Raw genomic sequence first — 27122 nt, forward strand, 5'->3', positions numbered from 1 at the left:
GTAATGTACAAACTTCTATTTGTGTTTTTGGCCACCTTCAGAATATTCTTTTACCGGGCATGCTATATCGAAGATAATAACTCACTGGCATCACTGCTCTTCTTTCAGAGTCAAAGCAGACTTTAATATCAGGACTTTTTCAGCCAGACCAGCTCGCTACAAATATTAAGATTTTATATATAAGGTCCAACTAATTCAGAATGGATGACAACTGTAATACCAATTAAATTTTGATTTTATGACGTAACATTTAGGTTACAAAGTTCCAAATGTTAATGTACTATTTTTTCCTGTTAATTTTACAAGAATGAAAACTAGAATCTGATACATCACATTGTTCCAATCATGACGTTTTCATGAGATCAGAGCTACTGTCACTTGTGATAGGAAACACCCTGTGAAAATGTAATTCATGCAAGTACAATTTACAAATTCCATCCTGATAGTACTTGTTACCATGCTATAGGATTATTTCATTTTGGTGGTTTACAGGATTTTCTGGCAATATTAATAAGAAAGTAAGTCACAACAACAATGAAATTATGATACAGTGACTTTAGTGTAATGCTCAAGAGTATCATGTGAAGTGTGCTGAGAAATATAATGAAACAGCTTATGGAAACAAACCAACAACCACAATAGTGAATCTTACACAGCAAGAATACCCTACAGTACAGCAGTTGGTATTAGTTTATTAATTGTATGTTTAATAAGAAGACAGAAAATTACGAGATTATCACTTTTGGAGCAAGAATTACTTACGAATTAAAATGTGCATGAATGGTAAGTTCCACGCTTTTTTTATACTTATTTAAAATCACTTTGTTCTCTCTAGGCATGTTAAAGTTAAATGATTGTTTGTTTGTAATTAAGCACAAAGCTACACAATGGGCTATCTGTGCTCTGCCCACCACTGGTATTGAAACCCGGTTTCTAGCATTGTAAATCCGCAGACATACCACTGTGCCAGTGGGGGGCTAAAGTTAAATGAAAAGAAAAAAATGTACCATCATATTCTGATAACATGTTAGGCCAATTAGCAATTCTCAAACATCAGCTCAAACTCACAAGTAAAAATCAGTGAAGTGAGAAGGAAAGAGTGACAGTATGAGCATATGGTTGTTCATCTTAATTTTCAACACATACTATCAGCTCAGGAACTGAAGTGTAGGAATTCACAAACATTAGCTATTTGTTACCTTCAACATAAATGGCACCATATACCACAAACAAGCTAAACAACCAAGTCATATACCCCAGTGCAGGTGTTGTCAGCAGTATTTGTTACCTACCTGGCTTCTTTTAACTGAATTATAAGATTTGCTGTTACATTTTTAATTCCTCCACAGATAAAAGTGCAAAGCATGTTCAATGTAATATTGTAGCTGTAACTTTGGACTAGTCAGCAGTATTTGTTACCTACCTGGCTTCTTTTAACTGAATTATAAGATTTGCTGTTACATTTTTAATTCCTCCACAGATAAAAGTGCAAGGCATGTTCAATGTAATATTGAAGCTGTAACCTTGGACTACCATAATACAATGCTCTAATACTTTTCAAAAGTCACAGATAAAAGTTGTCTGACTCATTCAAAAACATATCTTCTCTTCACTATGAAACTTAAAGAAATGTGTTAAAAAACATGGAAAATTCATATGCATAAAAACTTTGCATATCAAGAATTACCATTCATTGTAAAATTACATGTTTATGAGATTTTAATGCTATTTAGTGCCTAAGCTTTATGACAATCTTTGGCATACATACATATTGGGGGAGAGTAAATATGTCCATAGAAGTGATGAAAAAAAAAGGTGGAAAAACTGCCATAGCTATTGCATGAACAGGTGCATATTTAATATTTGATATCACAATATGCATACAAAAATGTTAAAAAAAAGGATACTGTCTATAACAGATATATGAACTCTTATTACACAACAATCACCAGATATCAGACCATTTATTAAGATAAAACTTCACCTGGATGACACATGATCAAGGTGGTTGATGTTGCAAACAAAAAGTGGCACAGGAGAAAAACACCACACAGAAAAAATTCTACATTACAGAATGTCCATGCGGACTTCAATGTACAGAGGAATAAAAACTATGCATAAATGATGGCCATCATAACATTTCTTCATACAAAGTGAGGTGAACATGATTCACGATGTTTCAAAGACTATGTAACAGTAATGCCTGCACAATGGAACAACAGATGACCACATATCAGTAGTGATATTTACAGTGACCAGATGTCTTGTTATAATAAATTGAGGAGCTTCAAGAATTGGTGCTTTCAGGACCACAACAAACACTGATGGAGGATTTTTTGCATATAAAGTAATATAATATAGTAGAAAATAATCACCCTTAAAACAGGATAACTGTAGTGAACAGTTTTTAGGGAAGAGGAGCAATAAAAAAGTAGTTAATAAATGTATTAACAGAACTTATCTAAATGGCCACTTTATATATATATATATATTTACAGAATTTTTGTCTCAAAATATTTCCAATTTCTTAAGACAATTAATTACTTCAATCATTTCTTTTTCATAACAATTACAAATATTTAAAAGTTCTTACTTCTCAATTTACCTTAGAAGAAGAAACTGTTTGAAAAAAGGAGGGAATAAATTTTTAAACCTCTTATTTCATGTTAATTGATGTCAAATTTTGACTGACAAGATTTTGGAAAGTTTAGATACAGAATATATTCAAACTGCTATACAAACAACATCATGACTGATCTTAGTATCCAAAAATTTTGTTTTAAGGAGCGACAAGTACATGGTCTCACTTTTGTTGGTTAGCATAAAATTCTTTAAAACTGACTGTAGAATTTTATCTTGTAATAACTAAGACTAAAAGAATATTCATATACTAAAAATAACAGCAAGTCTAAATTTATAACATTAGATCAGCACAGATTAACCGTTGCAAATAAGTTTTAGAAATTTTATATTCAATTAGTCAAAATACAACTTAAAGAAACCATAAAATGTACAAATAATATTACAATTAAAAAATGCCAAAAAAATTAGAGATGCAAGTCATATTTAAGGTAAAACTAAGCTTACACAAGCATAAACATTATATGATATCCAAAGGTTTATTTATCATTATATCTCTTGATGTTTGTTAAAAAATGGCATATCATAGTTGCTCCAAATGTCCAAAGAGTTGGTCCATATTAAAAATTACATTATGTAATTTAAAAATTCTATGTACAGAGTCCACATAGTTGTGCTTACTTGATTATGAACATTTATGTCTTTACAAATAACATTAACAGGTACTATACTGATAAAATTTCTTTCTTCAATACTTTACTGACATAAAATTTAATCAGTCAGATTCTGTGACAAATGTTGCTACAAAAACTAGCTTTTCTCTTTTTTCTTTAGTGGTCTTTTGCTGGCATATTTGTTGATTATCTCTACAATGCTCGGTTTATGCTCCAAAATTTTTAACATCTGTTGCTTTGCTTCTGTCATTTGATCTTGCAACAGCTTGCTTCTCTGTAGATTTCCCTAAAACGACAAATTATTTTAAATATATATATATACATATATATATATAATTTAAGTTAAAGCCAAACACATTTATTCGTAGATTCTCTTCAACGAGTTTAAATCTCCTATTTTTCAAAAGCTTTAAATCTCCACAAAAAAGCCTCCTACTTTCATTTTTTGAAATGCTAGAAAAATACAACTCTAAAATAAGGTTCTTTCAGAAAGCTGAAAGAATCAAACAATCATAAAAAAAAAAGCTCAGAGGTATGGGGGATACATACAATTTATTTTCAAAATTAGTAAGTTAGTTACCTTACGTACATTGTTTGAATACAATAAAGTTAATAATATTAAATAAATAAGGACTTGAATCACTGGTATATTTTGCTCTCACCTCCCCTACTCATTACACTTAACTAAACTTACCTGATGTCTTGTTATACAAGAAAACTTCCATACCTTTCAAGTAGATATAACTTGATACCAAAACATTTTCAGGAAAAAAGAATATCTACAAGGCACTAATAAATTCTCAGATCCGTGGTTGTTTCCTAAGTATTCTAAACTTCCCATTCCTTTGTTCATCTCTACAGAAGTTCTGAGTGGTCACTTTCCCAAGAAACCATAACTTGCTGCTCACATCACATTATTTACTCTACATTGACATAAATAGTTTATCATCTGCTCTGTCCAATCTTATTTAAAGTTAAAGTAATGTAGTAATAAAAGCCACAAACTTAGAATGAAAATCATGTGAGAAACAAGACTTGAATAATTATATTCTCAAAGGATAATAGTGTCTTAGCATATATAAGCCTATGCTTCAGGGGAGGAAGAAAAAGTATTAAAAAATTGATAAGTACATGTTTACAACCCAAGAGACTTCTAGGAGTTGTACATAAATAAAAGTTGGAACATTTCTAAAAATTTTCTTTTTGGACTACATTAAACAGATATTACAAAATGACAAAATATCAATTATAAAATATTTTAAGAGTAAAAATTGTAGAAATAGTGTTAAAATTATATTTTTTACTTACATTTTGAAAGTTGCTACAAAGCAACTATCCAGATAGGCTTAACCCTAGAATGCCAGCATGGGGACCCCATACCAGTTGGTGTTAAAGACTCAAAATTTAACGCTGGCATTTTAGTGTTAATTTATCAACCATTCTATCTTTTTAACCCAATGTTCAAGGATGGGGATCAATGGTGCATGTCACAGTGTTTTAGAGAGTGCCATTGAACATGGCATTATGTATTTAATGTCAGAGTTTTCAATTAGTCATTATACCACACCTTGCTGATTTAGCAACAGTTCATGGTATAAGAGAGTAAATACCAAATATAGTATATAGAGATACTGAAAAAACCATAGATATGCATTTCAGAGGTTCTAGAGGTTAAACAAATGCAATATGCAAATTGTACAATTGACAAAAATATTTTTATTCTTTACCCGAACATTACCTTGCATGTTAGAGTCCAAGTCAGACTGAAGTCATCAATTCACAGACATTTTCCTAAAAACTTGCCACTTTCTTTCTTTCTAGATGTACATAGTAAATTTAGAACTACAGTAAACATTCCTTATCCAATACATTCAATTAAGATTTAATACACTTTTTGAAAGATATGGAGTCTAAACTCATTGATAATAGGGTCTCTGAGTATACGTATATATATATATATAGGTGGTATGACATGTGTGTTATGCACATACCAATGCTTCTCACTTTTCTATTCATACACTTTTTTTTTTACAACTTTTTAACCTTTTTCTCAGTTCTAAATTGAAAAATTCAAATTGAGTCAAGCTAATTTACTAAATTCAGCTTATTATATCTTGTGTATCCTTTATGACTGTCACACGGGGCAGACAGTTATTTCAAAATTATTGTGATCCAATTTTTTGATTGGCTAGCTAAATGGAGGAGGTGACTTGTGAATGCAGGTTTGGCATTCTCAAACATTTGTTTCTGATTTGAGAGGTACATGGCTCCCCAGTGAAATTCCATTTCTATTTAATTGTTTCTTTTATCATCTGCTAATCATTTAAGGCTGAACATCAGTTCTAGAAATCTATTTGAACTTTTTATCTTTAATTAAACACAGTTTTCTGTTATCCACCACTTTTATTTAAATAAAGTTTACCTTCCTTTAATTAATTTACAACTTAACTTCAGTATCCTGCAATAATTCTTACAATAGGTGATCTGCTTTTATCTTCACTTTTCCAAGAATAAATCTAGTTTCATTTTAATTTCATACAGTGTCTTGTCTCTTTCTTTCAATCTGAAACAAATCAATATACCCGCCCTTTCACATATTAGATCTCCAAACCTATAACTGTTGCAGCAATTAGGTAATTGTGAGTTAAGTATCCTTGAATTACTACACTTGTAACACAGATCAACCCATCTTTTTTTTTCATGTGTGTTTAACCCTATTGCCACGGGTATCCTTTACTGAGAATGACACAAGGTTTTTGTGTTTTGCATTCAAAATTTTATTAAACTACTTTTTGTTTATGTTATACCAATTACTATAGCATAAAATCGTAGCTAATAATCCATATTTTAATAGTATATAAGTTTTAAATTCTTAATTCTATATGGCAGTATTTAAAAAAATCCTGAATTTCCCCTAGTGTGATGCACATGACATTTTCTCTAGGTATCTTATCTATTTTATCCACCAACCCTCCATCAAATATGAAATTAAACATAAATTACTTATTATAAAACTATCATTGCTCAGACAAACCATAATTTTTATAGCCTTCAATTCTGTTTGGTTACAGAGCTATCAAATAGGAAATCAGACACCTCCTGACACACCTTCTCTTTAAAGATTTGTTAACAATTCTCTCTTCCGTTTAATTATATATTACTTCTAATCAATAGAAAGCCAAGGTTTTCATCTATCATATGACGTATTATATTACGTTGTGTTCTGAACAGATAATCTTCAATTTCACTTATAATACAACTTTGTTTCTCACGAAAATCACAACTGCTAGCTTAGATTAATTTGTAATGGCTCTTGTCGCATAGTTAGAAAGCCAGAAAAATTTTGGTTGTTAGAGGAAATTGGCTGCTTTTTGCATGTTATTATTCTTTGGTGCATTATTTAATTAAATGAAAATTATTTAATGCACTACTATCATTAGTATAAAAAAGTAGGGTTATGTGACATCAATAATAGACAGCAAAAAAAAAAAGAATACTCGGGTAATGTAATATAATATAATAAAAATATTTTATGAGGCATGCACAGTGCAGTTCAGAGTAGCTCGAGGGTAAGATAATTCAATAGCATAACAAGAGCTGTATGTTCTCCAAGTGAATTACAAATTACAATGGCGTGAATAGTAGTTAGACACGATTCAAAAAGCAATAAAATTTAATTATATACATAAATGCACACTGTTACGAGTTTAAAGCTACTTAGGATAAACGAATGTAGTTTTATGTTACATTTGAAGTCATTCTAAAAAGAAAAAGGGTAATTTAGATTGATATAGGATTTTTTTTGGTGGATTACGAGGTCAGTCAAATTGACCAACCACATATAGAGTTAGGATAGAGAAAATAACAGATAAAATATAAAGTTTTCCTGAAAACAAACATTTGAAATATATTTAGGAGGTTTTAGATATTACACAAAAATGAAATTTGAGATTTTTGAGATGAAGAAAAGTATTTTTAATCTGAACATGAAAATCACTTTGCACACAGACTATTCAAAACAAATACTCGATATATTGAAGAAAATTTTTTTTTAGTTTATTACAAACATTTCACTAAAAATATGATTTTTTGTATGTGAAATACTCTTAATGTTTACTGAAAGACTGCCAAATTTCATGAAGATATACACACTATATTAAGTTAGTAGTATCAATCTATAAAGACTTTGAACAAGGACAAAGAGGTCACATGGTCATTCAAATCAACCAAGCCTGGGATATTTTCTGTTCTATTTATTTAAAGTTTTTTCTATTTTTATCTTATTATCTTTTAATACTAAATTCTATTTTACTTATTTAGTGCTCTTTTATAGCAAATTTAATTTTGCATCTTGCAAATGTAACTAGTTTTGACTAATGAACATTTAAGCCTTTAATATTAATAATATAATTTATAGCACTAACCAATATTCATGCTAAGACAAGAGGCATTCCTTAACCTCAATATAACACCAAAGGAATCTGTATGGATCTCTTTTGGCTTTTGAAACACATTTTTCTAAACTATTTACATACCACATCCCTTTTAAGTCCATGAATTTGTAGCTTATAGCTCTAATAACATGCAAGCCATATAAAACAGTTTAAACCAAAATGCAATCAATGTTACAATTTATTTCACTAATCAATGCAGGGTCCCATTAGTATTTTACATACAATATGAGTGATTACATCCAGTATTTCATGGTCAGTGTTTGTAACAGACACAAACATAAAACTACCTAATGTGATGCAATATGTAGATAGTGAATTGTATTTTTGTTTCACAACCAAATCTTGGGTAATGCCTGACTGACCGGTGATATTTGACCAACACAAAAACAAGAAGGTAACTTAAAAGTTAAAATCATATTGAAATTATAGTACACTTTAATATTTTTTGTTTCTTTTCAGCCTTTTATGATACCATATACACTCTGTGTTTAACTGACTAAATGTTAGGTTTTCAAAGTGAATCTGAGTGTAAGCCTGACATAATTGTTGTAATTATTTTAAAAAGTGTATACTGTCTCTAATTGAGAGCAAAGTATAGAACAATATTTTTTTTGGGGGTAATTAAATTAAGCACCAGAAATTTTGAACTTGAAAACAGAAAAAAAATTTATATGCATATTTGACACAGTACATATAAAACTAATATATACAACTACGTAATGGAGAAAGTAATTTTTAATTAACCATATGATTAAGATGTAATCACAAAAGTAAAAAAACAACAAAAACCAGTAAATAAGCTACGAGAGGTGAGAGTGAAACAGATATCTTCATTTTAATCTAAAAATACAATGAAAGAAGTTGAATATTTACACACACATATAAAATGGGAAAAAACATTACCTACATTGGAAGGGGAGTAAAATGTACCTCCACATTTTAGCATATTCAAAAGTTATCAACTACTTCTTTAATTAATACATACTTTATTTAATCCACTAGAATACGTTTAGAGCCATTCAATACATTTTAAAATTTGCTGAAAAGGAATGACCTTCATTACGACCATGCTTTTTTAAAACCAATTAAATAAATGAACTTGATATAAAAATTTTGACTTTCAAAATAATCATGGTCTTTGCCCTAGATAAACTTTCACTTAATACTTACTTAACACTTAATTTTTCCCAACTTTTCCATTTTAGTTATCTATTTATCATTCACAGACAGAAAGATGGGCATGTAAATTAGCCTACTTTATGATTGTATACAAGTAAAATATCTGATCAGAGTATATCAGATATTGAAACATTACACTTTACTTGAAACTCACTTTGATCAGATCATTGATTTTATTCATTACTCTGTCTTCGTCCGAACTCAATGGCTTACACTTAAGGGCTGGGGGGTCATTTTCTAAGAGCTCCAAAACTTTTGATATCCTTGAGTAGACAGATACTTCTAGCTCCACCTAAAGGTATTATAAATATACATCTAAATTAAAAGTAAAATATAAGAAACTAAGTAGTTTTAAAGTGTTTTCACTGTAACCCTTCTTCCTAAAAAAACAATGATATACTTTCCAAAGCTATTCTCGCACTCAGTTACTGATCTTTTTTTTCTGACATTATAGCTAAAAAACTGTTCTTCTCTAGTACTTACTTTTTTTTTGTTCTACTAAGAAACTTGAGGCTACTTAAAATATCTGTTCTTGTGAAAAGGAAATTTATATCTTCCTTACATATTGTCTGGCTTGAATTTCAAATTGCAATATTTTTTAAAGCAACTATGTAAAACATTCATTCCAAAACACTTTCTGTGAATATCCTTGCAACAGAAACTAGCAGCGCATCATGTCAGGTAAACAATTTAAATAAGAGTTATGTGAGTTCTACTATGCAAGATGTTTCACTGAATAGATCTAGCTGTCCTTTTATCTTCAATATTTGTCTCACATGTTACAAATTGTCTCTTGTCCTTTAAGACCTTTTAAGATACACAAGAGCTATCTGTGCATATCTGTCCCTAATTCTGAACCCACGTAGTAAAAGGAAGGCATCAACTTTGGGCTACTTTTTACCAATGAATAGTGGGACTGACTCTCACACCATAATGGTTCCACAGCTGAAAGTAAACAAACTGTTCACTGGACTAAAATCAGTACATATAAAAAAAAATGCTAATAAATATTTTATTTTCTTCCACTCTTTACAAGGAGGATAGACATTTTAATGATTATCTGGACAAATAAACATTGAAAATCTTGCTCAAATGGTTGTGAGATGTGTGTTCATGTACTTTTGTATTAAAATACTAATATTTTTTACAATTATTGCCTTAAAATCTTGGTTTTAAATAAAACTATTTTTTGTCAAGGATAGTTAATTCTGAATGAGACTTAGCTTTACTAATTTAATTCACATATTTGGATAACTTTCCACATATACTTGACTTACTAATTATAAAATGACACCGTCATGTAAATACTTGTAAAATACATTTCAGGAAAGCAAACATGTCTATAACATGGCACTAGTACCAAAAAAAAACGAATGTAAATTGAAGGTTATAATCTTGAAATACCTTTCAATTCTAAGAACTTTATTTGTTTACTGAACTATTTTTAACTTGAATTTTAATAGTACTACAAAAAAGTTAGGCACAGAATATATAAAAACTACCCTTGCAAATATAAACAAAGAGGACTTGAATGCTAATGTATAATAATGGTTTTAATTATATCTTAATAATCAATCTTACTACTACACATACACAGAAAAATAGTGTCAGCTATATATATGTATTTATGAATATTCTATGAGACTAACAAGCCGATTACATTCAGTTCTACATAGAAAAAGATGAGCAATTTTAACAGGATATTTCACCTTTCAGGTTTGTTCAGGAAAGTCTCTTCTTGAGGTTCAACATGCTTGTATGACATGGGGTGCTTCTTCTAACCTTAATGCGAGTCAGTGAGCCATGTCACACAACAAATGTTATTTTAACACAACATGACACCACTTAATTAGGCTCTCAAACCTGATCACAGGAAAACAACTAATGAGATAATGTAACTATAAAGAGAAAACACAAAAACCTTTAATATACACAATAATACATACTCATTTTCCCATGCCCATTTCCCTGGCTTAAGATGAGCTCACCTAAGACAGTTTTATCCAGATAGGATGTACTTGGAGAGTAATTTGAGATTTTTGGTAACAATAAGTTCTCTACTTGATATACAAAAAGCTGCCATTATAATTACAGTCACTCACCACTTCTTCAAGCTGTGCTGATAAGTGATAAAATTTCCATCCATTGGACTTCTGTAGCACTCCTTTCTGGTTAGCCAAATCATTCACTGTTGTTTTCTTTTCATCTGAATGCAAATTACAATAAGAAAAGAAAAAGTTAATAACTATGAAGTTAATTTTGTTAGCTGTTTCAAACACACACTGACACCATAAATGAGGTTGGGAGTACTATGTTTACAAGTTTGACATAAACACAATTAGTACATTTTCAACTAGCAAACAACTGTTTTTATAGATTTGTTTATGTTATCTTTATAAAATGACTTATATGTATTACCATACAATTCAACTGTAAAAAAGTAATTATTGTAAAATTATAAATTTCATATTAAAATTAACTGCCAAATATTTTGCTTTTTTTTTCTAGGTAATGAATAGTAAAAACTACCAAATGAAAGCATTATATTCTGTTACTCCAGTACTTTAAAAAATGTTTAATGCTCTGATCAGCCATTGAAGGAATAAATAAACATATTAGAATGGACTTGAAATTATCTATATTCATAAACTAATGCACTACTTTAATCACTCATGAAGTGGTTGATACAAGTAAGCATCCCTTTTTGTATTAGATAAACACAGTTAATTAGAACATAATATATGAAATTACAAGGTTTACTGTTATTTGTTTTCTGATGAATTTGGCCATGCAAAATAAGTGAGGTAACAAAAACTGGTTTTCCTGATGCAAGTTTCATTATTTTAAATAAATGTGATTAAAAAACTAAAAGCAAAGAAGATAATTTTTTCCCAAAACACAACAACAGAAGTTTATTTTAGAAGTTGTTAAAATATCAACAAAAAAACATTGGTAACACAAGAAGTTTTTTTTGAAGAAGAGTCTTGGAAATGTAACAGCAGAAGTAGAAACAGACTATACAGAGAGTTTACCAGTGGCATACTGTATTTTCATGGCTTTTCTATACATCTTTAAAATTGCTCTTTTTAATGAACATTTTATGGTAAATTTTTCAAAGTTCAAACTAAAAATATACATTTAGAATTATACAAATTTTAGTTTGGAAGTTTAAGATCTGATTGATTTGTTCATAGTTTATCCTAATAGTTGATTTTCCTTAATAGTACATTAATTATTAATAAGGAACACTAACATGTTTAAACTTTAACCCTACATGCCTGGGGTAAGTCCATTGGACTGAGCCCATGTTAGAGAATTAATGTTTACTACAGTTTCAAATTTACTTGGTGTATCTTCTCAAGATTTGAAAAATTTTAGTAAACATAAGTATGTTGTACACAAAAAATCAGAATCTTTATTAAAGTATTTCTACTGAAAATTTAATTTAGTCCATATGACTCGGACTTTGACTAGTCTGAGTGTAAGGTGATTTTCTTGTTTAGAATAAAAATACTTTTTTCATCTTACAGTTTTCCCATTTTATTTTCATGACCTCTAAAACCACCTAAATGAATATTAAGATTTTGTTTTTTATCAATAAAACCATATTTTATCTACCCTAACACTATACGGACTTAGTCGATTTGACTGACCTCGTATCTACCATACTTAAATATTAAATGAATCAAAATAGCACATTTTCTTTCTAAAATGACTGCAGATTACAAGAGAAAATTTCAAATATTTATGTTAAACAGCTTCAGGCTTTTAACAATTTACATGTTTCCATTTAATTTTAATGTTTCATTGCTCTTTGAATGGCACCTGACTACCACAAATAGCAATAAATTACCCAGTGGGAGTGTGGAGAGTTTAGGATAAACAAACTTTTGGGTTACATAATATGACGTCTAGTTAAGTATCTTCCTTGCAATTTCCTCAAAGCAAAAGGTTTTTATTTTTACATTTTAGTTACTTAACAAACATATATCACTAAATAAAAAGTATACATAAAAAATAAGAAATTCAACACTTACTTCAGGATTGAAATCTTTTATTGGTTGTCCAAAAAATTATTCATGTAGCTTTCAAATATGCAATTTAAAACAAAAACAATATTTCGAAGAGTGAAACAGAATGCCCCAAAATACTAAACTTTATCAGAGTTTCTAACTGACCTAAGAAAAGGTTTAATATATTGCATTACTCACTGGAGCACTGATTTAGATCTTCACTCAATGACATCTGTTTGAGAAATGGTGCCATTTTACCAAAGTAAATTAAGATAAAGATGTCATAATCACATAGTTTACAAAATGGTTTTAAACATGTACCATCAAAGAGTACAAGTAAATATGTAACTTCATAAGCATGAGTTTGGAGAAACTTCTCTGATTGGTGTAACAAAATTATTAATATCTCCAAAAATAAAGAAGGTGAGAGATTCTTATTTTAAGTTCTGGCCCGTCAATATCTGTAGCTGGTGCATCTAAATGGTGTACATTTGGAAACTGATACTAGGGAAGAAAGAAAATTGAAAGTGGAGAATTCAGAGCAGAGAGGCTTCAAGTGACACATACAAGTGAAGATTAAGAACTTATCTAAATATTCATTTTTTAATTTAAGAAATCAACACTTGTATGATATCAAAAGTTGAATTATAAACTACATTTTGATGTCAAGTTTATTGGCATACATTGATAATAAATTTCTTTAACTAAATTTTGAATTTAAGTCTGTAGAAGTCATGACATGCACTCTGATCTCTGCCCGTAGGGTTAAATTATATATATATATATAAAAACTATTAGATTTACCCTTCTTGAAAACTGTTGAAAAAGAATTTACACCCATGTCAAAGAAACTTGATTAATAAAATATACCTTCAGGGGGAACAATAAAACTGATTAATTGAATATACTAAATTATTAGAATTATAACTTTTCACAAATGGAAGCCAAAAATATTTGTTTTGAAAATTAATGAAAACTTCAGATTTTGATCATCAGAGAAAACGTGATACTTTCTGAGCTTTACAAAGATTGAGTATGTTACAAGAAAACAATTATGGAACCTCAACACGTGTCATTACAGTTCATGTTGCTACATCCAGTCATGTTCTGTCTGATAGCTGAGCATCTTGACAATAGATTTGCAGCAGAGTTTCCATTTCAAAAGGCTCCAAGTAAGGCTACTGTGTCAAAAGAACACCACTATTCTTTGCTGCTTTCCAAAATCCACTTATTGTATGAGGATGATGGTTCCCCAAAGCCCACTTAAACTGGTCAGTTGCACAGAAATCCATAGGTACTGCATTTGGAGCCTTGACCAGTATGTCTTTGTTTGATATAACATGAACACTTGCATATTTCCCAAGCTGCTTTAGGTACACAACAGTTTAATGGATGTGTTGTGTACACATGACTTGATTCATTTTTCAAGATATAGATTCTTTTTGACTATGCTGTACACTATTGCCTGTGGATGGCTTTTGCCATTGACCTTTTTGTTCTTGGATTCTCACCTGTTAGATGTTGCTACACTTTACATACCACAGCTGGGGCACGACTAGTGCTCCAAGATGATCCATGTTATTTTGTATTCCAATGCTGCTAAGTAAAAGGGAGATCTTAATCTTGGAGATATTGAATCCTTAATTTGAACACATCATTATCATCTGAGTGTATAGATATTTTGCATCACATAAGGGCTGTTAAACGCTCTTCCCGAAAATAACACATTTTTGGTAGTACTGTACTATCTACAAACATCAAAATACAGTTCTCATACATTTTGTTCATCAAAACTTTACATCAGCTATGGTTGTCAAGTGACTTGCTAATACAAATATTGAAAATCATTTTATTATATATGTATCATAGTTTTTACACAAGCCAAGAGTAAGTTTACAAAACGAGTAAGTAACAAATCCCAACAGGTTGTGTTTACATGGTACACAGCAGTATGAATGAAAACTGCTTTCCTTTCTTTTTTTGTAAAAAAATAAAGATAATTTAATATCAGAAGGCATACTAGCATATATATTAACACACACACAAACAAAAATGTGCTGAAACATCTATTCCCTTACAGTCTATTTAGCACATTCTACATGAACATAAGGAAAACCTGGTACACAGTAATGTCATTGGTAATTTAAAGAAAGCCATGAGGAGAGGTTAGGTAGATAAGGGGAAAGTATCATTTCATTGCAGATTATCATTCTACAATAGTATTAAAAATAAATTAGTGATGAACTAATTTCTACTATTCTCTGGTATTAAATATTGTACCACAAGCAGAATACTCTATGAAATAAATGAATATAAAAAATTTGAAACAAAAAAATTCTAACATAATTGTTGTTTTTGTTCAGAAATATGAAAACAGTATTTTGAAAGCTTCAGGTGCTAAATAGCACTTCATGTCAGGTAGAGAATGACCAACCCATCATGACTATATTAGTGCCAACCATGTCTCTGTTACAATATCAGAGGTACCAGAAACTTGTGAACTTTGTTTGGTTTTTCAAATACACCTAAAGAATAGTTCCACAGGAGCTTATTTTGAACTACAGTCAAGCATTCTTATTATATCACACTTATCTATTATTTACATTTTCCACTGCAAACATAAATAAAGCTTTGTAGCATTATTGCTGGTTGGAGAACTGAAAAATTGAGTAACACAATGATGTATCTATAACCAGTTAATACTGATGCAAAATCCTTGCTACGCTGTTATACCTTCAAAGATGCTAATTTGGCTAACAACTTATTTAAAGATTACATAAAAAGCTAAAAACATACACAAGTTTCAGGGTTGAAACAGACAACTAAGAAAAAAGTTGTAAAATATAATAAAAATTACTTAAAACGTAATATTAGAAAATATTTTTCTACAGTTTACATATATGATTTTGTATAACATAAAACAAAGAAATAACTTTTCTTTTAAGTTTCGAAGTGAATTTTTTTCAAAATACTCAAATTTAAAGTATACCCACCTTTAGGTTTGACATCACTGTATCTCTGAAAGTGATTGTGGCGAGATTTCCAAGTATGGCGGTAAGTGCCAAGTAATGACATACTAGGCCTTTTACAAAATGTCACCCACTTAACTGGTTCTTCTAGAAGATGAATGTTTTAAACAAGCATTTATTATCAAAGTGTGGTGTTTTTTAGTCACATGAAAATTAAAATTGTGCTAAAGTTATATTTACATATAAAAATCTTAATACACACTCTATAGAACACCATGATATAAAATATTAATTCATAACAAAAAATACTCTTAGACTACATGTGATAAAATGTGATGACTGTAAAAGAGCCTATCTGTATCTAACACACTTTTCAGTTTTATCCAAAGTAGTAGAGACTACATTTATAGATGGCTACGGAAACACATTTCAATATTAAAGGATTACTTGTAACCATCTTGTTTTTTCATTCTTAAACTTTTTAAAACATCTAGGAAGAATTTCAGTACATTTTCATGAGACAAACATGTTCAAGGATTTTTAGCAATATCTACTTCCGATAACGATTATAATTTTTTAAATACTGATGGCATATCCACTATTTTAGATAAAATAACACAGGTCTGTGAAATTAAACTTCATGAAAGTTGTTTTATTTTTAATAAAAGATTTTCCATAATTTATCTACACAGATTTCGAGAATAATATTAATTTTTTTCTATCACGTATTTCTTACAAATTGGGAAGAAAAAAAAATAATTGTTACTTAGATCAAATTATTATTTCGTTTTTTCACAATGAACATCTTTTATTATTATGTTTGTTAAGAAGAAAAGAGAGGAACATTGATGTCAACCGAATATGCATCCTCATTGATTCTGATTTTTTTTTAGTCTCAAAACAACATGTTGTGGTCTTTTTTTTTATATATTGCGTTATGATGCTTTGTGAAAAATCTGTATGTGATGGAGAAAAATGGATATCATTTTTGGATTCAGCGTGTAGAACATATAAAAAGTTCAAGATAATGAGACCATGGTAAGTTATAAACTGCTTGTAACAGTTTAAGTCATCATACTTAGAATGGTTTGGGGAGTCAAGGAATAAATACATGATTAACCTTAAGAGAACACATCTTTTAGGTAACCCTTAGTGATGATTTAAACATCTTAGAAGTGGTTATAACCCAACAACGAATGACATTTAAGCCAAAATACTGTGAAAAGAGTCTTAAATAATCAAATGCATAAGCATAGTAATTAAATAATTTGCAAACATTGTATTTTTACAATGTATGTTTTTATAGAGAAGATAGTTCATTGAATAAATCAAGAAAATAAAATGTACCCCTGTCAGTGTCTTCTTTTTTGTTATTTTCATTGATATTTTTGTCCAGTTCTTCTTCCCCATCACTAGAATGTGGTCCAATCAGTTCATTGGCAGCTCTGAAATTTAAAAACACATCAATTTGATTATACCATACTTAATACAAATTGTAATACGAAAACTACAGCTTTTATGAACAAACCTAAGGTAACAATGAAGAACGTTAAATTATGTTATTCACATTAGTCTTTAGTTATTTTAATTCAGAAACAAACCATTCTACTTATTCAATCCAAAACATTTTGATGATGTCTAGCTTTCCAGATTTCCTACTCGGTGGCTGTATCAGCTTAAACATGAAACAACAGACTGAATAAACCTGATATTGGACCAAAACTGCAGTCTTCAGTTGGATTGGTAAGAGTTTTGATAGGCAATATGCATTAATATGTTTCATATAAAGCTTAACATAACTGTAGGATAAAGAAAGCATTTACACATGAAGTAGTAGGAAAGTTAGAAAATCCCCAACAGTTTTTGTTTTCACTCTTCTTAGTGAAAGAGTACTAAGTTTTCGATTTTATGAAAAAATAACAACAAACATTTATGCCAATTAGCAAAAAATTTAACTTTTATTTTAATAAACCCAGCACTAAATGTTATCATTAGTAATTTATATTTAAGTTTCAAATAAATATTGCAGTAATCTATTAAAACAAAAATCTGAAAACTTCAAATTCCACTTAATGGCAATGACTACATTTTGTATTTAATATTTAAGATAATGAATTGTAACTTATATAAGATAAATGAAAGCAGTAAATCCTTTATTTTTTTAATGTTAGCAAATAAATAGTCATGGTTAGGAGGATGAGATACTGGCATTAGTTATTTTGGAGGATTCTTGAACATGAATAACAGAAACATTAGAATGGAATAATATTATTTAATGGAAACAATTTTCACTTAGACATTCTATAATATTTCTTATTTTGTTTGAAACTTTTTTTTAATATGTTGTTTCACACAATGATGACTTAAATCTCTTCTGTATTTTACTATTAACTCAAAACTTTTGCTCAGAATTATATTTCGCAGTTGCAACTTGACTACATTCACACAGTAAGTTTTAACTTAATTCACAGGTGATGTAAAAGAAATGTCATACATTGTCTCATTCTTGAAAATCTATTAACACAGTTATTTTGCTAATAATTTTGGCTGAAATTTAAGAGCAACTACTCACAACTGTTGTTTTCTGGGTTTTTTCCTTGGTGATACTTCCGGTGTCACAGAAGGAGGAGCAGCATTCCATGCTACAACAACAGTATACTCAGTTAATTTTATACTAAAAATAACTCAAAATGTGTTTACTAGAAGTTTTTTCATGTTGCATTATTATAAGAAAAATATCTAATTGCAATTATTTTAGTTTACATTTATATCAACAGCTTTTGATTTTTCAGGGAATTAACAATTTGTTTTAAATAACTAAATAACTTAGTCATTATGGTCTGGTTATATTTATGTATTTGTATTTATGGCAAAACTGTTAACCCTATGTATACTGGTGGGTCAAAGTGCATGTCACAACATTTTTACAGAGTCACATTCAGAATTTAATTAAATTACTTTATTAACAATATATCAGCAAACTTGATATCAAAACATAGCATATAATTCAAATTTTAATATTAAATAACTTTTGCCAAGAATGTCTCAATCAGGTAAGGAAATTATTATAATGTACATATTAGTTAGTTAGAAAGCCAGTTAAATTATAATAGTTTTAGGATATTGTTTTTTTGCTGTGTCCTAAATTGCATGTTTAAAATAAACGAAAATTAACTACTAACAACCCCTACCAGAAAAAAGGGTTCACAGTCATTAAGACTTAAAGAACAAAAACGTACTAGACCCACATGCAAGTACTAAGTTTTATTTTTATCTGTTGTTATAAAAATAATTAAAATTTAAAATTAGAAACTTATTGGATAAGAAAAATAAATTAAGAAAATACCAGACAGTACGAGCACAGCAATTTGAAATTTGACCAAGCATGCTGGAAACTCAATTATGCATTTATACAAAGCTCCCCTGCTGTGATAATTTGTTTTGGCACTAATTTAAGTGGCAGTAAAGCAGGTAGTCTAAAGACTGGGAGATTAGGTTTGTATAAGATTTGGCTGTAAGATTTTTGTTTTCTGTTTTTTGAATTTCGCCCAAAGCTACATGAGGGCTATCTGTGCTAGCCGTCCCTAATTTAGCAGTTTAAGACTAGAGGGAAGACAGCTAGTCATCACCATCCACCGCCAACTCTTGGGCTACTCTTTTACCAACGAATAGCAGGATTGACCGTCACATTATAACGCTCCCACGGCTGAAAGGGCGAGCATGTTTGGTGGGACGGGGATTCGAACCCATGACCCTCAGATTGCGAGTTGAGCATCTTATCCACCTGGCCATGTGGCTGTAAGAATAGCGTGTGGTTGTCTGTAACAATGTGAAAGCATTATAGAAAGAAAAAATGGGTAATCTAGATTTCTTATTTTGTGGTTGTTACAAGGTTGGTCAATTGGACTGAGCCCATAAACCACATGAGGGTAGGAAAAAATAGCAAAGAAAAGTTATACTGAAAAAAAAACTTTTGATATTCACTTAAATGGTTCTAGAGACTATGCAAATAAAATTTGACAACTCTAATATGAAAAAAAATCTTTACATGAAAAAATATTTTCCACTCAGACTCGTCAGAATCTGAGCCAGACTCCAACTCCATAAATTGTCACACAAATCTCTTGTATAAATACTTCACTAAAAATATGATTTTTTGTGCACAACACACTTGAAGTTTTTACTAAAAACTTGTCCAATTTCATGAAGATACATTTACCTCATTAAAAGTTAGTGTGTATAGTTTCATGGTTACATGGTGATTGCAAGGATGGTCAAAATGACCAAGCCCATATATGGAAAGTTAAGCCTAAGGTATCTTACACCATTACTAATTTTGAGCTACTGGCCAAACGGAAGGCAGCCAGTCAGCAGCACCCAACCACCTACAATCCACGATAAAGGACTGACTATATATTTATGTACACTATCATTTTATTAAAAAAATCAACATCAAAAAATGAAAAAAATATTTTTTTGTTGTGGAATAGATTCAAAATTATTAAAGCAAAATAAGAGATAATGAATGTGTAGCATTGGTAGAGATGATTGTAAGATGAAATCAGCTAAAATAAAAAAAAATACTAAAAAGTACAGAATTAAATTTTGTTAGACATATTGAAAGACAAGATAATCCACATAAATGTTTAATACAGACTATTTCATTAGAGTAGCTAAATACTAAGGAACTTAATATTTTTTTTCTATAGTATTCCCCAACACTTTCTTATGTAACTAAAGCTGATGGTTTTAGTCAACAGACTGGGAAAATATTATGTTTTTTTGTAAAAAAAAATTGTGTTGCAAGTCAAGCTTTATCTTTGAAATAAATTAAAAGTTCACTTTGAAATAACTTTTCAAAATTTATACAAAATCATGCCAGCTTTCATAACATTTTACAGAAAAACTATTTTGCACTAAAGAAACCAAGATATTTTATCAATAATTCTATATTTATCAAACTAAGTTGTTACACACTATTCATTTCTTATTTTTACTTGCATGAATGCATTTTCAACACATGTAAATTGGAAAATTTAGTCATAACCTTACTAAATGGAAACCTGAATAATCGCATTCACTGTAATATCCATGATTACATTATGGAAATGTTTAATATCATTGTTTTAGAAACAAGAGTAAATTCACTGCAACTGAGAAAGATATAAAGAGAAATGTACAATATTCACACTACTGCTCAGTTACATGTCTGGATAACTCCGAGAGAAAGACTTCCAATTTATTCAAGGTAATAAATTATATATAAATACTTTAAACAGCTACATTTCAAACTTTTTTGGCAGTTGTAATACATTATCTTTTATTTCTAACCATGGTTTACCACCTTCTAAAAAAATATAAACATAAAATATACTGTTTTATATATCTTAAAACCAATTTCTTAATTTATACCATTTACTCTGTAATTTAACTTTTCATGGGCTATAACACTCCTTGTACAATAAATTTATTAGCCTTCAGGCTTCCATCTGAACATAGTTATAAAATTTACCATTTTCTGAGTTTTGCTGCAGTTCTTGTTTCACAACAACTCCAACTGATGAAATTTGTTTCTTAATTCCTTCTGTATAGTCAGTGTTCTTGGTCTGTCCATGAATAGAGGATTCTTTTCCCAATTCACACCTAACAGAAAATTATAAATATATGCTTGATTTGAATATTCACAAAAAACTACATAACAGTTATCTGTGCTAGCCATCCATAATTTTGAAATGATAGACTACAGGAAAGAAGATAGTCAAATAACAACCACTGCCAAACTCTCGGGCTACACTAATCAAATAGTGGCATCTGACTGTCATGCTTATAAGGCATCCAAAATCCCACATTGTGGAGCATTGTTTGTGGAAACGGAATGCAAAGCATGGTTCTCTAGATTCAGTCTGGTAGGCTAACCACTAGACCATACCTGTCTCATTAAATAGATGCCTTATAGTGAACAGAGTTTGTTAAGGCTCTCTCTTTTAATATTTATGTTTACATTATAATTTAGATTCTCTGACATGAAAAAACAAACAAAAAATTAATGCATTTTAACACCTTGCTACCTGAATACTTTGTAAAATTATTTAAAGATTCATTACTCAAAACGGAAAATATTTTTTCATGCATGCAGTTGACAAGATCAAGAATTTTTTTCAGTAACATTTATAATGCTTACATAACTTCATCCCCTAAAATTATTTAAAGGTTCATTACTCAAAAAGGAAACTATTTTTCATGCATGCAGTTGACAAGATCAACAAGTCGTTTCATTAACATTTATAATGTTTACATAACTTCATCCCCTAATATGATTATTAAGACTACATTAATACATGATAAAAAATACAATAAAGAACAAGAAAAATGTCTAAAGTTAAAAATAAACAAGTGTATTTTCACCATTTCTGTTTCTACAGTCTTAGAAAAGTTAATATTTTCCTAATCTGAAAATGTATTTCCAACAGATACCTCTGTACACAGAATAGCTTCATCTCTTGCACATCTGTCTTAGATATTTTCATGTCACTAGCCTTGAGCTAACTCGCATCTAAAATTCACGTGTTTAATGTGCACTGCACTGGTGCATGATGATGTCATCTTGCAAAAAGCCCTCCACAGATAGGAGGGTGACACAACCTCCATGCACAGTAGCTCCCCTTAAGCGCTTGCACTTGAAATAACTTCAACTTCAGACGAGGCAAGAAGAAAGTGCAGGGGAAGTGGGGGAGGTCATGTGGAAATGTGTGAAGATGGGAGTATCTATTGGAAATACATTTTCAGACTAGTTAAATGTTAACTTCCAAGACAATACCTCACCTCCTCACACAGAACAGCTAGAATCCCACATTAAACTAGAGGAGGGGCCAGTGCAAATTTAAACCTAGATGAGTTCTCTTCAGAAAGCACCCTAAGGGAAAGTCCATAGAGTGTAGCACTTAATGGTAGGATTTCATAAGGGCACACCCATGGGAAACTACATCTCATCTCAACCGGTGTATACTCTTTGCCAAGACTGCAAAGGGAGGGGAGGCCAATAAGCCCTAAGTATGGCAAAGATTGGCAGAATAAGAACATGAACATCTGAGCACTTGCACACAAGAGGTCGGCAAGCCAATAAGTATGGTTAAGATGCAATCAGAGTGTATGGTACCTTGACTCAAGTGGACACTCAAACTACACTGTAGGAGGAGGGCACACCAGCTATTTGAGAGGTGATCTGCACTTCACTGATAGTGTTACACCACCACCCTACTTCTCACTGTATTGTGCTAGCCCAATTAGTGAGCAACTCTCAAATATCCATCACCCCAGAAGCTAGGAACTAGAAAGTGGAAAAGGTCTTCTGGGCTCCACTTGAAGATGGGGGTTGGGGGGTTCAAGTTGGAAAGACCAGGATAAATGCCCAGACACCTGCCAAGATTTTTACTGGAGACAGTGAGACAGGTGACTGCAAAACCATATTTTTAAAAGCTAGCATGTGCAAACTAAAGAAGTGGGTATTCACTTCTTTGGTGCCGTATTTTTCCATGATAGTCCATGGAATGGTACTGCCTGGATCAGGCAAATGAGTAAATTTGTATGCTTCAAAGGTATCTCTAGTTCTTTTACACAACAACCCCATCTCTACAGTGCTTTCTGTTACCCCTGGCCCAATAAAGATTTTGGGAAAAGGCACACAATGGGAGGCAACACCAGCTACCCGGTGATATCCAGTTACACAGAAAGAGAGAGAAAAATAACATATATTTACCCATCTCAAAGATGGTGGGTTGATTGAAGAATGGTGACCAGGAGGAAATGAAACAGTCACATTATGAAGATAATGAGTGATAAAAATGTGGGGAGTTGTCCACATGCCCACCTGAAGGATCTCATCCAAGGTCCAGCAAAAATGAGAAGCAAGAGAATGAAACAGGTGATGAATCTGATGCAACAAAATATGAAAGAGCCGCAATGATCAAGGTTGAGCCTGATTGAGACAAGAGTTGAAGAAAACAACGAGATGCACTAAATACTGTGCTGATGTGAGAAAGAAATGATAAGTCATCCCAATCAAGTAGCCTCCTACAAAAGAGGGACAACTAAAAATCAATTATCCATGTGAAATTGAGACATAAACCCACTTGATTGCATGTTTTGTCAAAAGATTTGAGACCGCATCCTTGAGACACTGAAGATAGATGGGGTCAAAGGGAGGAGAAAAGGAAACTGGACAGAAAGATTTGACCCAACAGGATAGTTACCGATGGACTTTGTGTTAGGAAATGGGAACACAAGAAGAAAAGGAGGGCCTGGAAGTTGAAATGGGTATGGGGGAGGTTGATCCAGTTAACGAACAGGAGTCAAAGGGGCGAGGTTGAAAAAAGACGAGAAATGCAAAAAAATAACGAGGCCTGATACCAGGCTGCTTCAGCCAGAGTTTTCAGTGAATCAGGAACACCACCAAAGACTTCCTGGGTGAAGAAAAAGAGCCTGATGAAGATCACAAAACTAAGCAGTAGGGAAGTGGACATTGGAGAGAAAAGCATCCTGACCCAACAAGTCCCAAAAGCAGAGGAATCAAGTTAGGAAGGACAAAGCTGAAGAGGTGGTATGGACCAAGGTAGAGAAGAGAAGGGAACGAACTTCTCCAGAAAATCCCTCTGGGACATGATGAAATGCCTCAGACATAAGGTGGAGGAAGGAGAGGTCATGCAGGAGGGTGGTGAGAAAAAGACAAAGATTTGAAAACTGGGCACTAAAGAGTAAAACAGAAGATAAGAGGTTCACTCTCCAAGCAGGTAAATGAGATTCCAAAGACTGGGTATCCAGAAAAGGAAAGGAATAATGTCTGCAAGCCATGACAAAAGAGTCAAGAAGATGAGTAGGGCAAGGCATGTGGTGATAGGTGAACTCTATTATTGGATGAAGGAGGAAAGACAATGTAATTCTAAGAATTGGTTTCATGGAGTAAAGAATGAGAAGAATCAAAGGATATAGGCTAAAGAGAAAGAAAAGAACATACCTGAGAAGTCATATCCAGAATGAGATTGGAAGAGTGTGGATTTACCTTGACCAGTACGGTAGTACCAAAATAAAACCCCCGAGGGGGGGGTATCAGTCAAATTTGTCATCCTGCTGGTCATTATAGGGATGGGAGGAGGAGGCACGCAACAAGCTGCAAGATAGCTGTAATATCCTCAATAGTAAACGAGCCTCAAGAAGCCACATTTGAAACAGGTCCTGTGTTTGTAACTTTGTCACCTTCACAGGACAAAGTTGAAGTCACTATCACTTGAAACAAAAGCTAAGGTAAAATGAAAACTAAGTTCCTTTGTACAAATGCAAATCTCAGTCAATTGAACGTAGATTGAAAAATCATCATGTCTGTACCAGGCAATGTGAAGGAAAAGAATTAAGTTATTTTGAATGCAAGTGCTTAAGGGGAACTTCTGTGCAATGGAGGTTGTGATGCCTTCCTATTGGTAGAGGGCTTTTGTTGCATTATGACATCATCATGCATCATCACAATTCACATAAAAACACATCAATTTTAGGTGGGAGTTGGCTCAAAGCTAGTGGCATGCAAATCTCATAAGCAGATGTATGAGCAATATAGCTATTCTGTGTAAAGAGGTGAGTATTGTCTTGGAATTTTGTTTTTTTCACACACTTTCCTAATTAAAAATAAAACTACAAGTATCTTAATTGAACATACTGTTATTGTTTGTCAAATTAAGAACAATATATATTGCTCTAAGACTGCAAAATTGGATAAGCTTTTTGAGTTTCTTATAACCTGAAAATTTTTAGCTTTAGCATATTGTTATAACAATACTACAGGTAATTTTAATATTTATCATACAATACATTTTTAAAACTTGTTAACCCTATAAATGTTATTTTTTTGTTGTGTTGCTGTTAAGCACAAAGCTTCACAAAAAGCTGTCTGTGCTGTACCATTTGCAGGGACTGAGTTCTAAATTTTAGTGTTAAACACCACTGGCAGGATTTTTTGTGAACAAAGAAAACTATTACCAAGAATGTTTATTTGACTTATTTTGTACTAAAAAACAACTTAATATTTTGGAAACTGACAAAGCTAAAAACTTTGACTAGTAGTTATATTTACAGGCTTATTTACGATCAGTCTATATTAATAACTTACTCTGATCCCACAAAATAAATGTCAAACTGACTTACAAAAAGAACAGTAACATAACAATAACTAATTGTTTGGTTCAGATTTTTCATGCAAACCTACACAAAGCTATCTGTGCTTAGCTGTCTCTAACTGAAAGACTTTATAAGGCAGCTAGTGAGCAGCATCCACCACCAACTCTTGTCTGAAAAAGTAGTGGGAGTCAACTGCCACTCTTTATAGTGCACCCATGACCCCAAAATGAGAAGTGTCCTTTTGAGGTAAAAGTATAATTATTTTATCAGTCCCTCAATTTTTTTTTATTGATATAGGGTGCCAGTAACAGAGGTTTTAATTCTGATTTTTTCTTATAAAAACATCATGACTTATCTTATTATTACTCATCCAAAAAAGCTGTCTTGGTTCTTTTCATCAGTAATCTTCAAAAGAGTAATTATCTTTAAACAGTTATATAAAATAATAAACAAAAGTTTTCACTTACCCATGTGGAGTAGCAGATGTTTCTGTGCGTGGGCTAGCAGGTGCTGAACCCGACATGCTTGCCAGTAAATTCTTCTTCACAGCAGCACTGACACTTTTGAAATAAAAATTGAATAAGGTGTTCATGGGTAACAGAGATATTTTCCTACTATTCTTTTACAAAGAAAAACTTTCTAGTGTAAAAAAATAAGGTAAAAGTTTTATACAAACCATTTAAATGCTAAATTCTGATGTTCTTTTTCCATTAAGGTGACAAACATGACACATACACTGAGTGGTCACAAGTAAACAGACACCTAATTTTTCGTCATTTAACTGATTTATGCTAATTAATTTGTGTTCACAGAGCACTATATAAATGAAAATGGTCCGCACACTAACTATCTTGTGCTACAACATGCATAGAACTCAAGGCTCTCTTGAATTGTCAGATTTTGTTAGAGGAAAGATAGTTGGTCAACCAGATGGTGGAATAAGTCAGCAGCAAATTTCGCAGAATTTGGGAATCCCGCTTTCGACAATCAACAGAATCATCATGCAGTTCAGGAAACACGGCAAGGAAACAACTGAACAGTATCCGGGTCGTCTTGGTCCATCGGAGAGGACAAAAAGAGCTGTCAAGAGGA

The 27122-nt window shown here is 31.4% G+C and overlaps 1 protein-coding gene across 4 annotated transcripts in view; it reads right to left on the reverse strand.

The window, feature by feature from the left end:
• Positions 1–1834: 1834 nt before the first annotated feature.
• LOC106464227 (histone deacetylase complex subunit SAP130-B-like) overlaps positions 1835–27122 on the reverse strand; it is an 80365-nt gene continuing 55077 nt past the window's right edge. For all 4 annotated transcript variants that reach the window (XM_013924359.2, XM_022392157.1, XM_022392163.1 and 1 more), the window contains exons 14-21: positions 26498–26590; positions 21382–21512; positions 18442–18511; positions 17217–17314; positions 15894–16016; positions 10990–11093; positions 9042–9179; positions 1835–3540 (exon numbers count right to left, since the gene is read on the reverse strand). In XM_013924359.2, the coding sequence (XP_013779813.1) occupies positions 3391–3540; positions 9042–9179; positions 10990–11093; positions 15894–16016; positions 17217–17314; positions 18442–18511; positions 21382–21512; positions 26498–26590 (907 nt within the window). In that variant the 3' untranslated portion in view covers positions 1835–3390. The remainder of the gene's footprint in view (positions 3541–9041; positions 9180–10989; positions 11094–15893; positions 16017–17216; positions 17315–18441; positions 18512–21381; positions 21513–26497; positions 26591–27122) is intronic.

The sequence above is a fragment of the Limulus polyphemus genome, unplaced genomic scaffold (assembly GCF_000517525.1).
Source record: "Limulus polyphemus unplaced genomic scaffold, Limulus_polyphemus-2.1.2 Scaffold58, whole genome shotgun sequence".
In the NCBI taxonomy this organism is placed as follows: domain Eukaryota; kingdom Metazoa; phylum Arthropoda; class Merostomata; order Xiphosura; family Limulidae; genus Limulus; species Limulus polyphemus.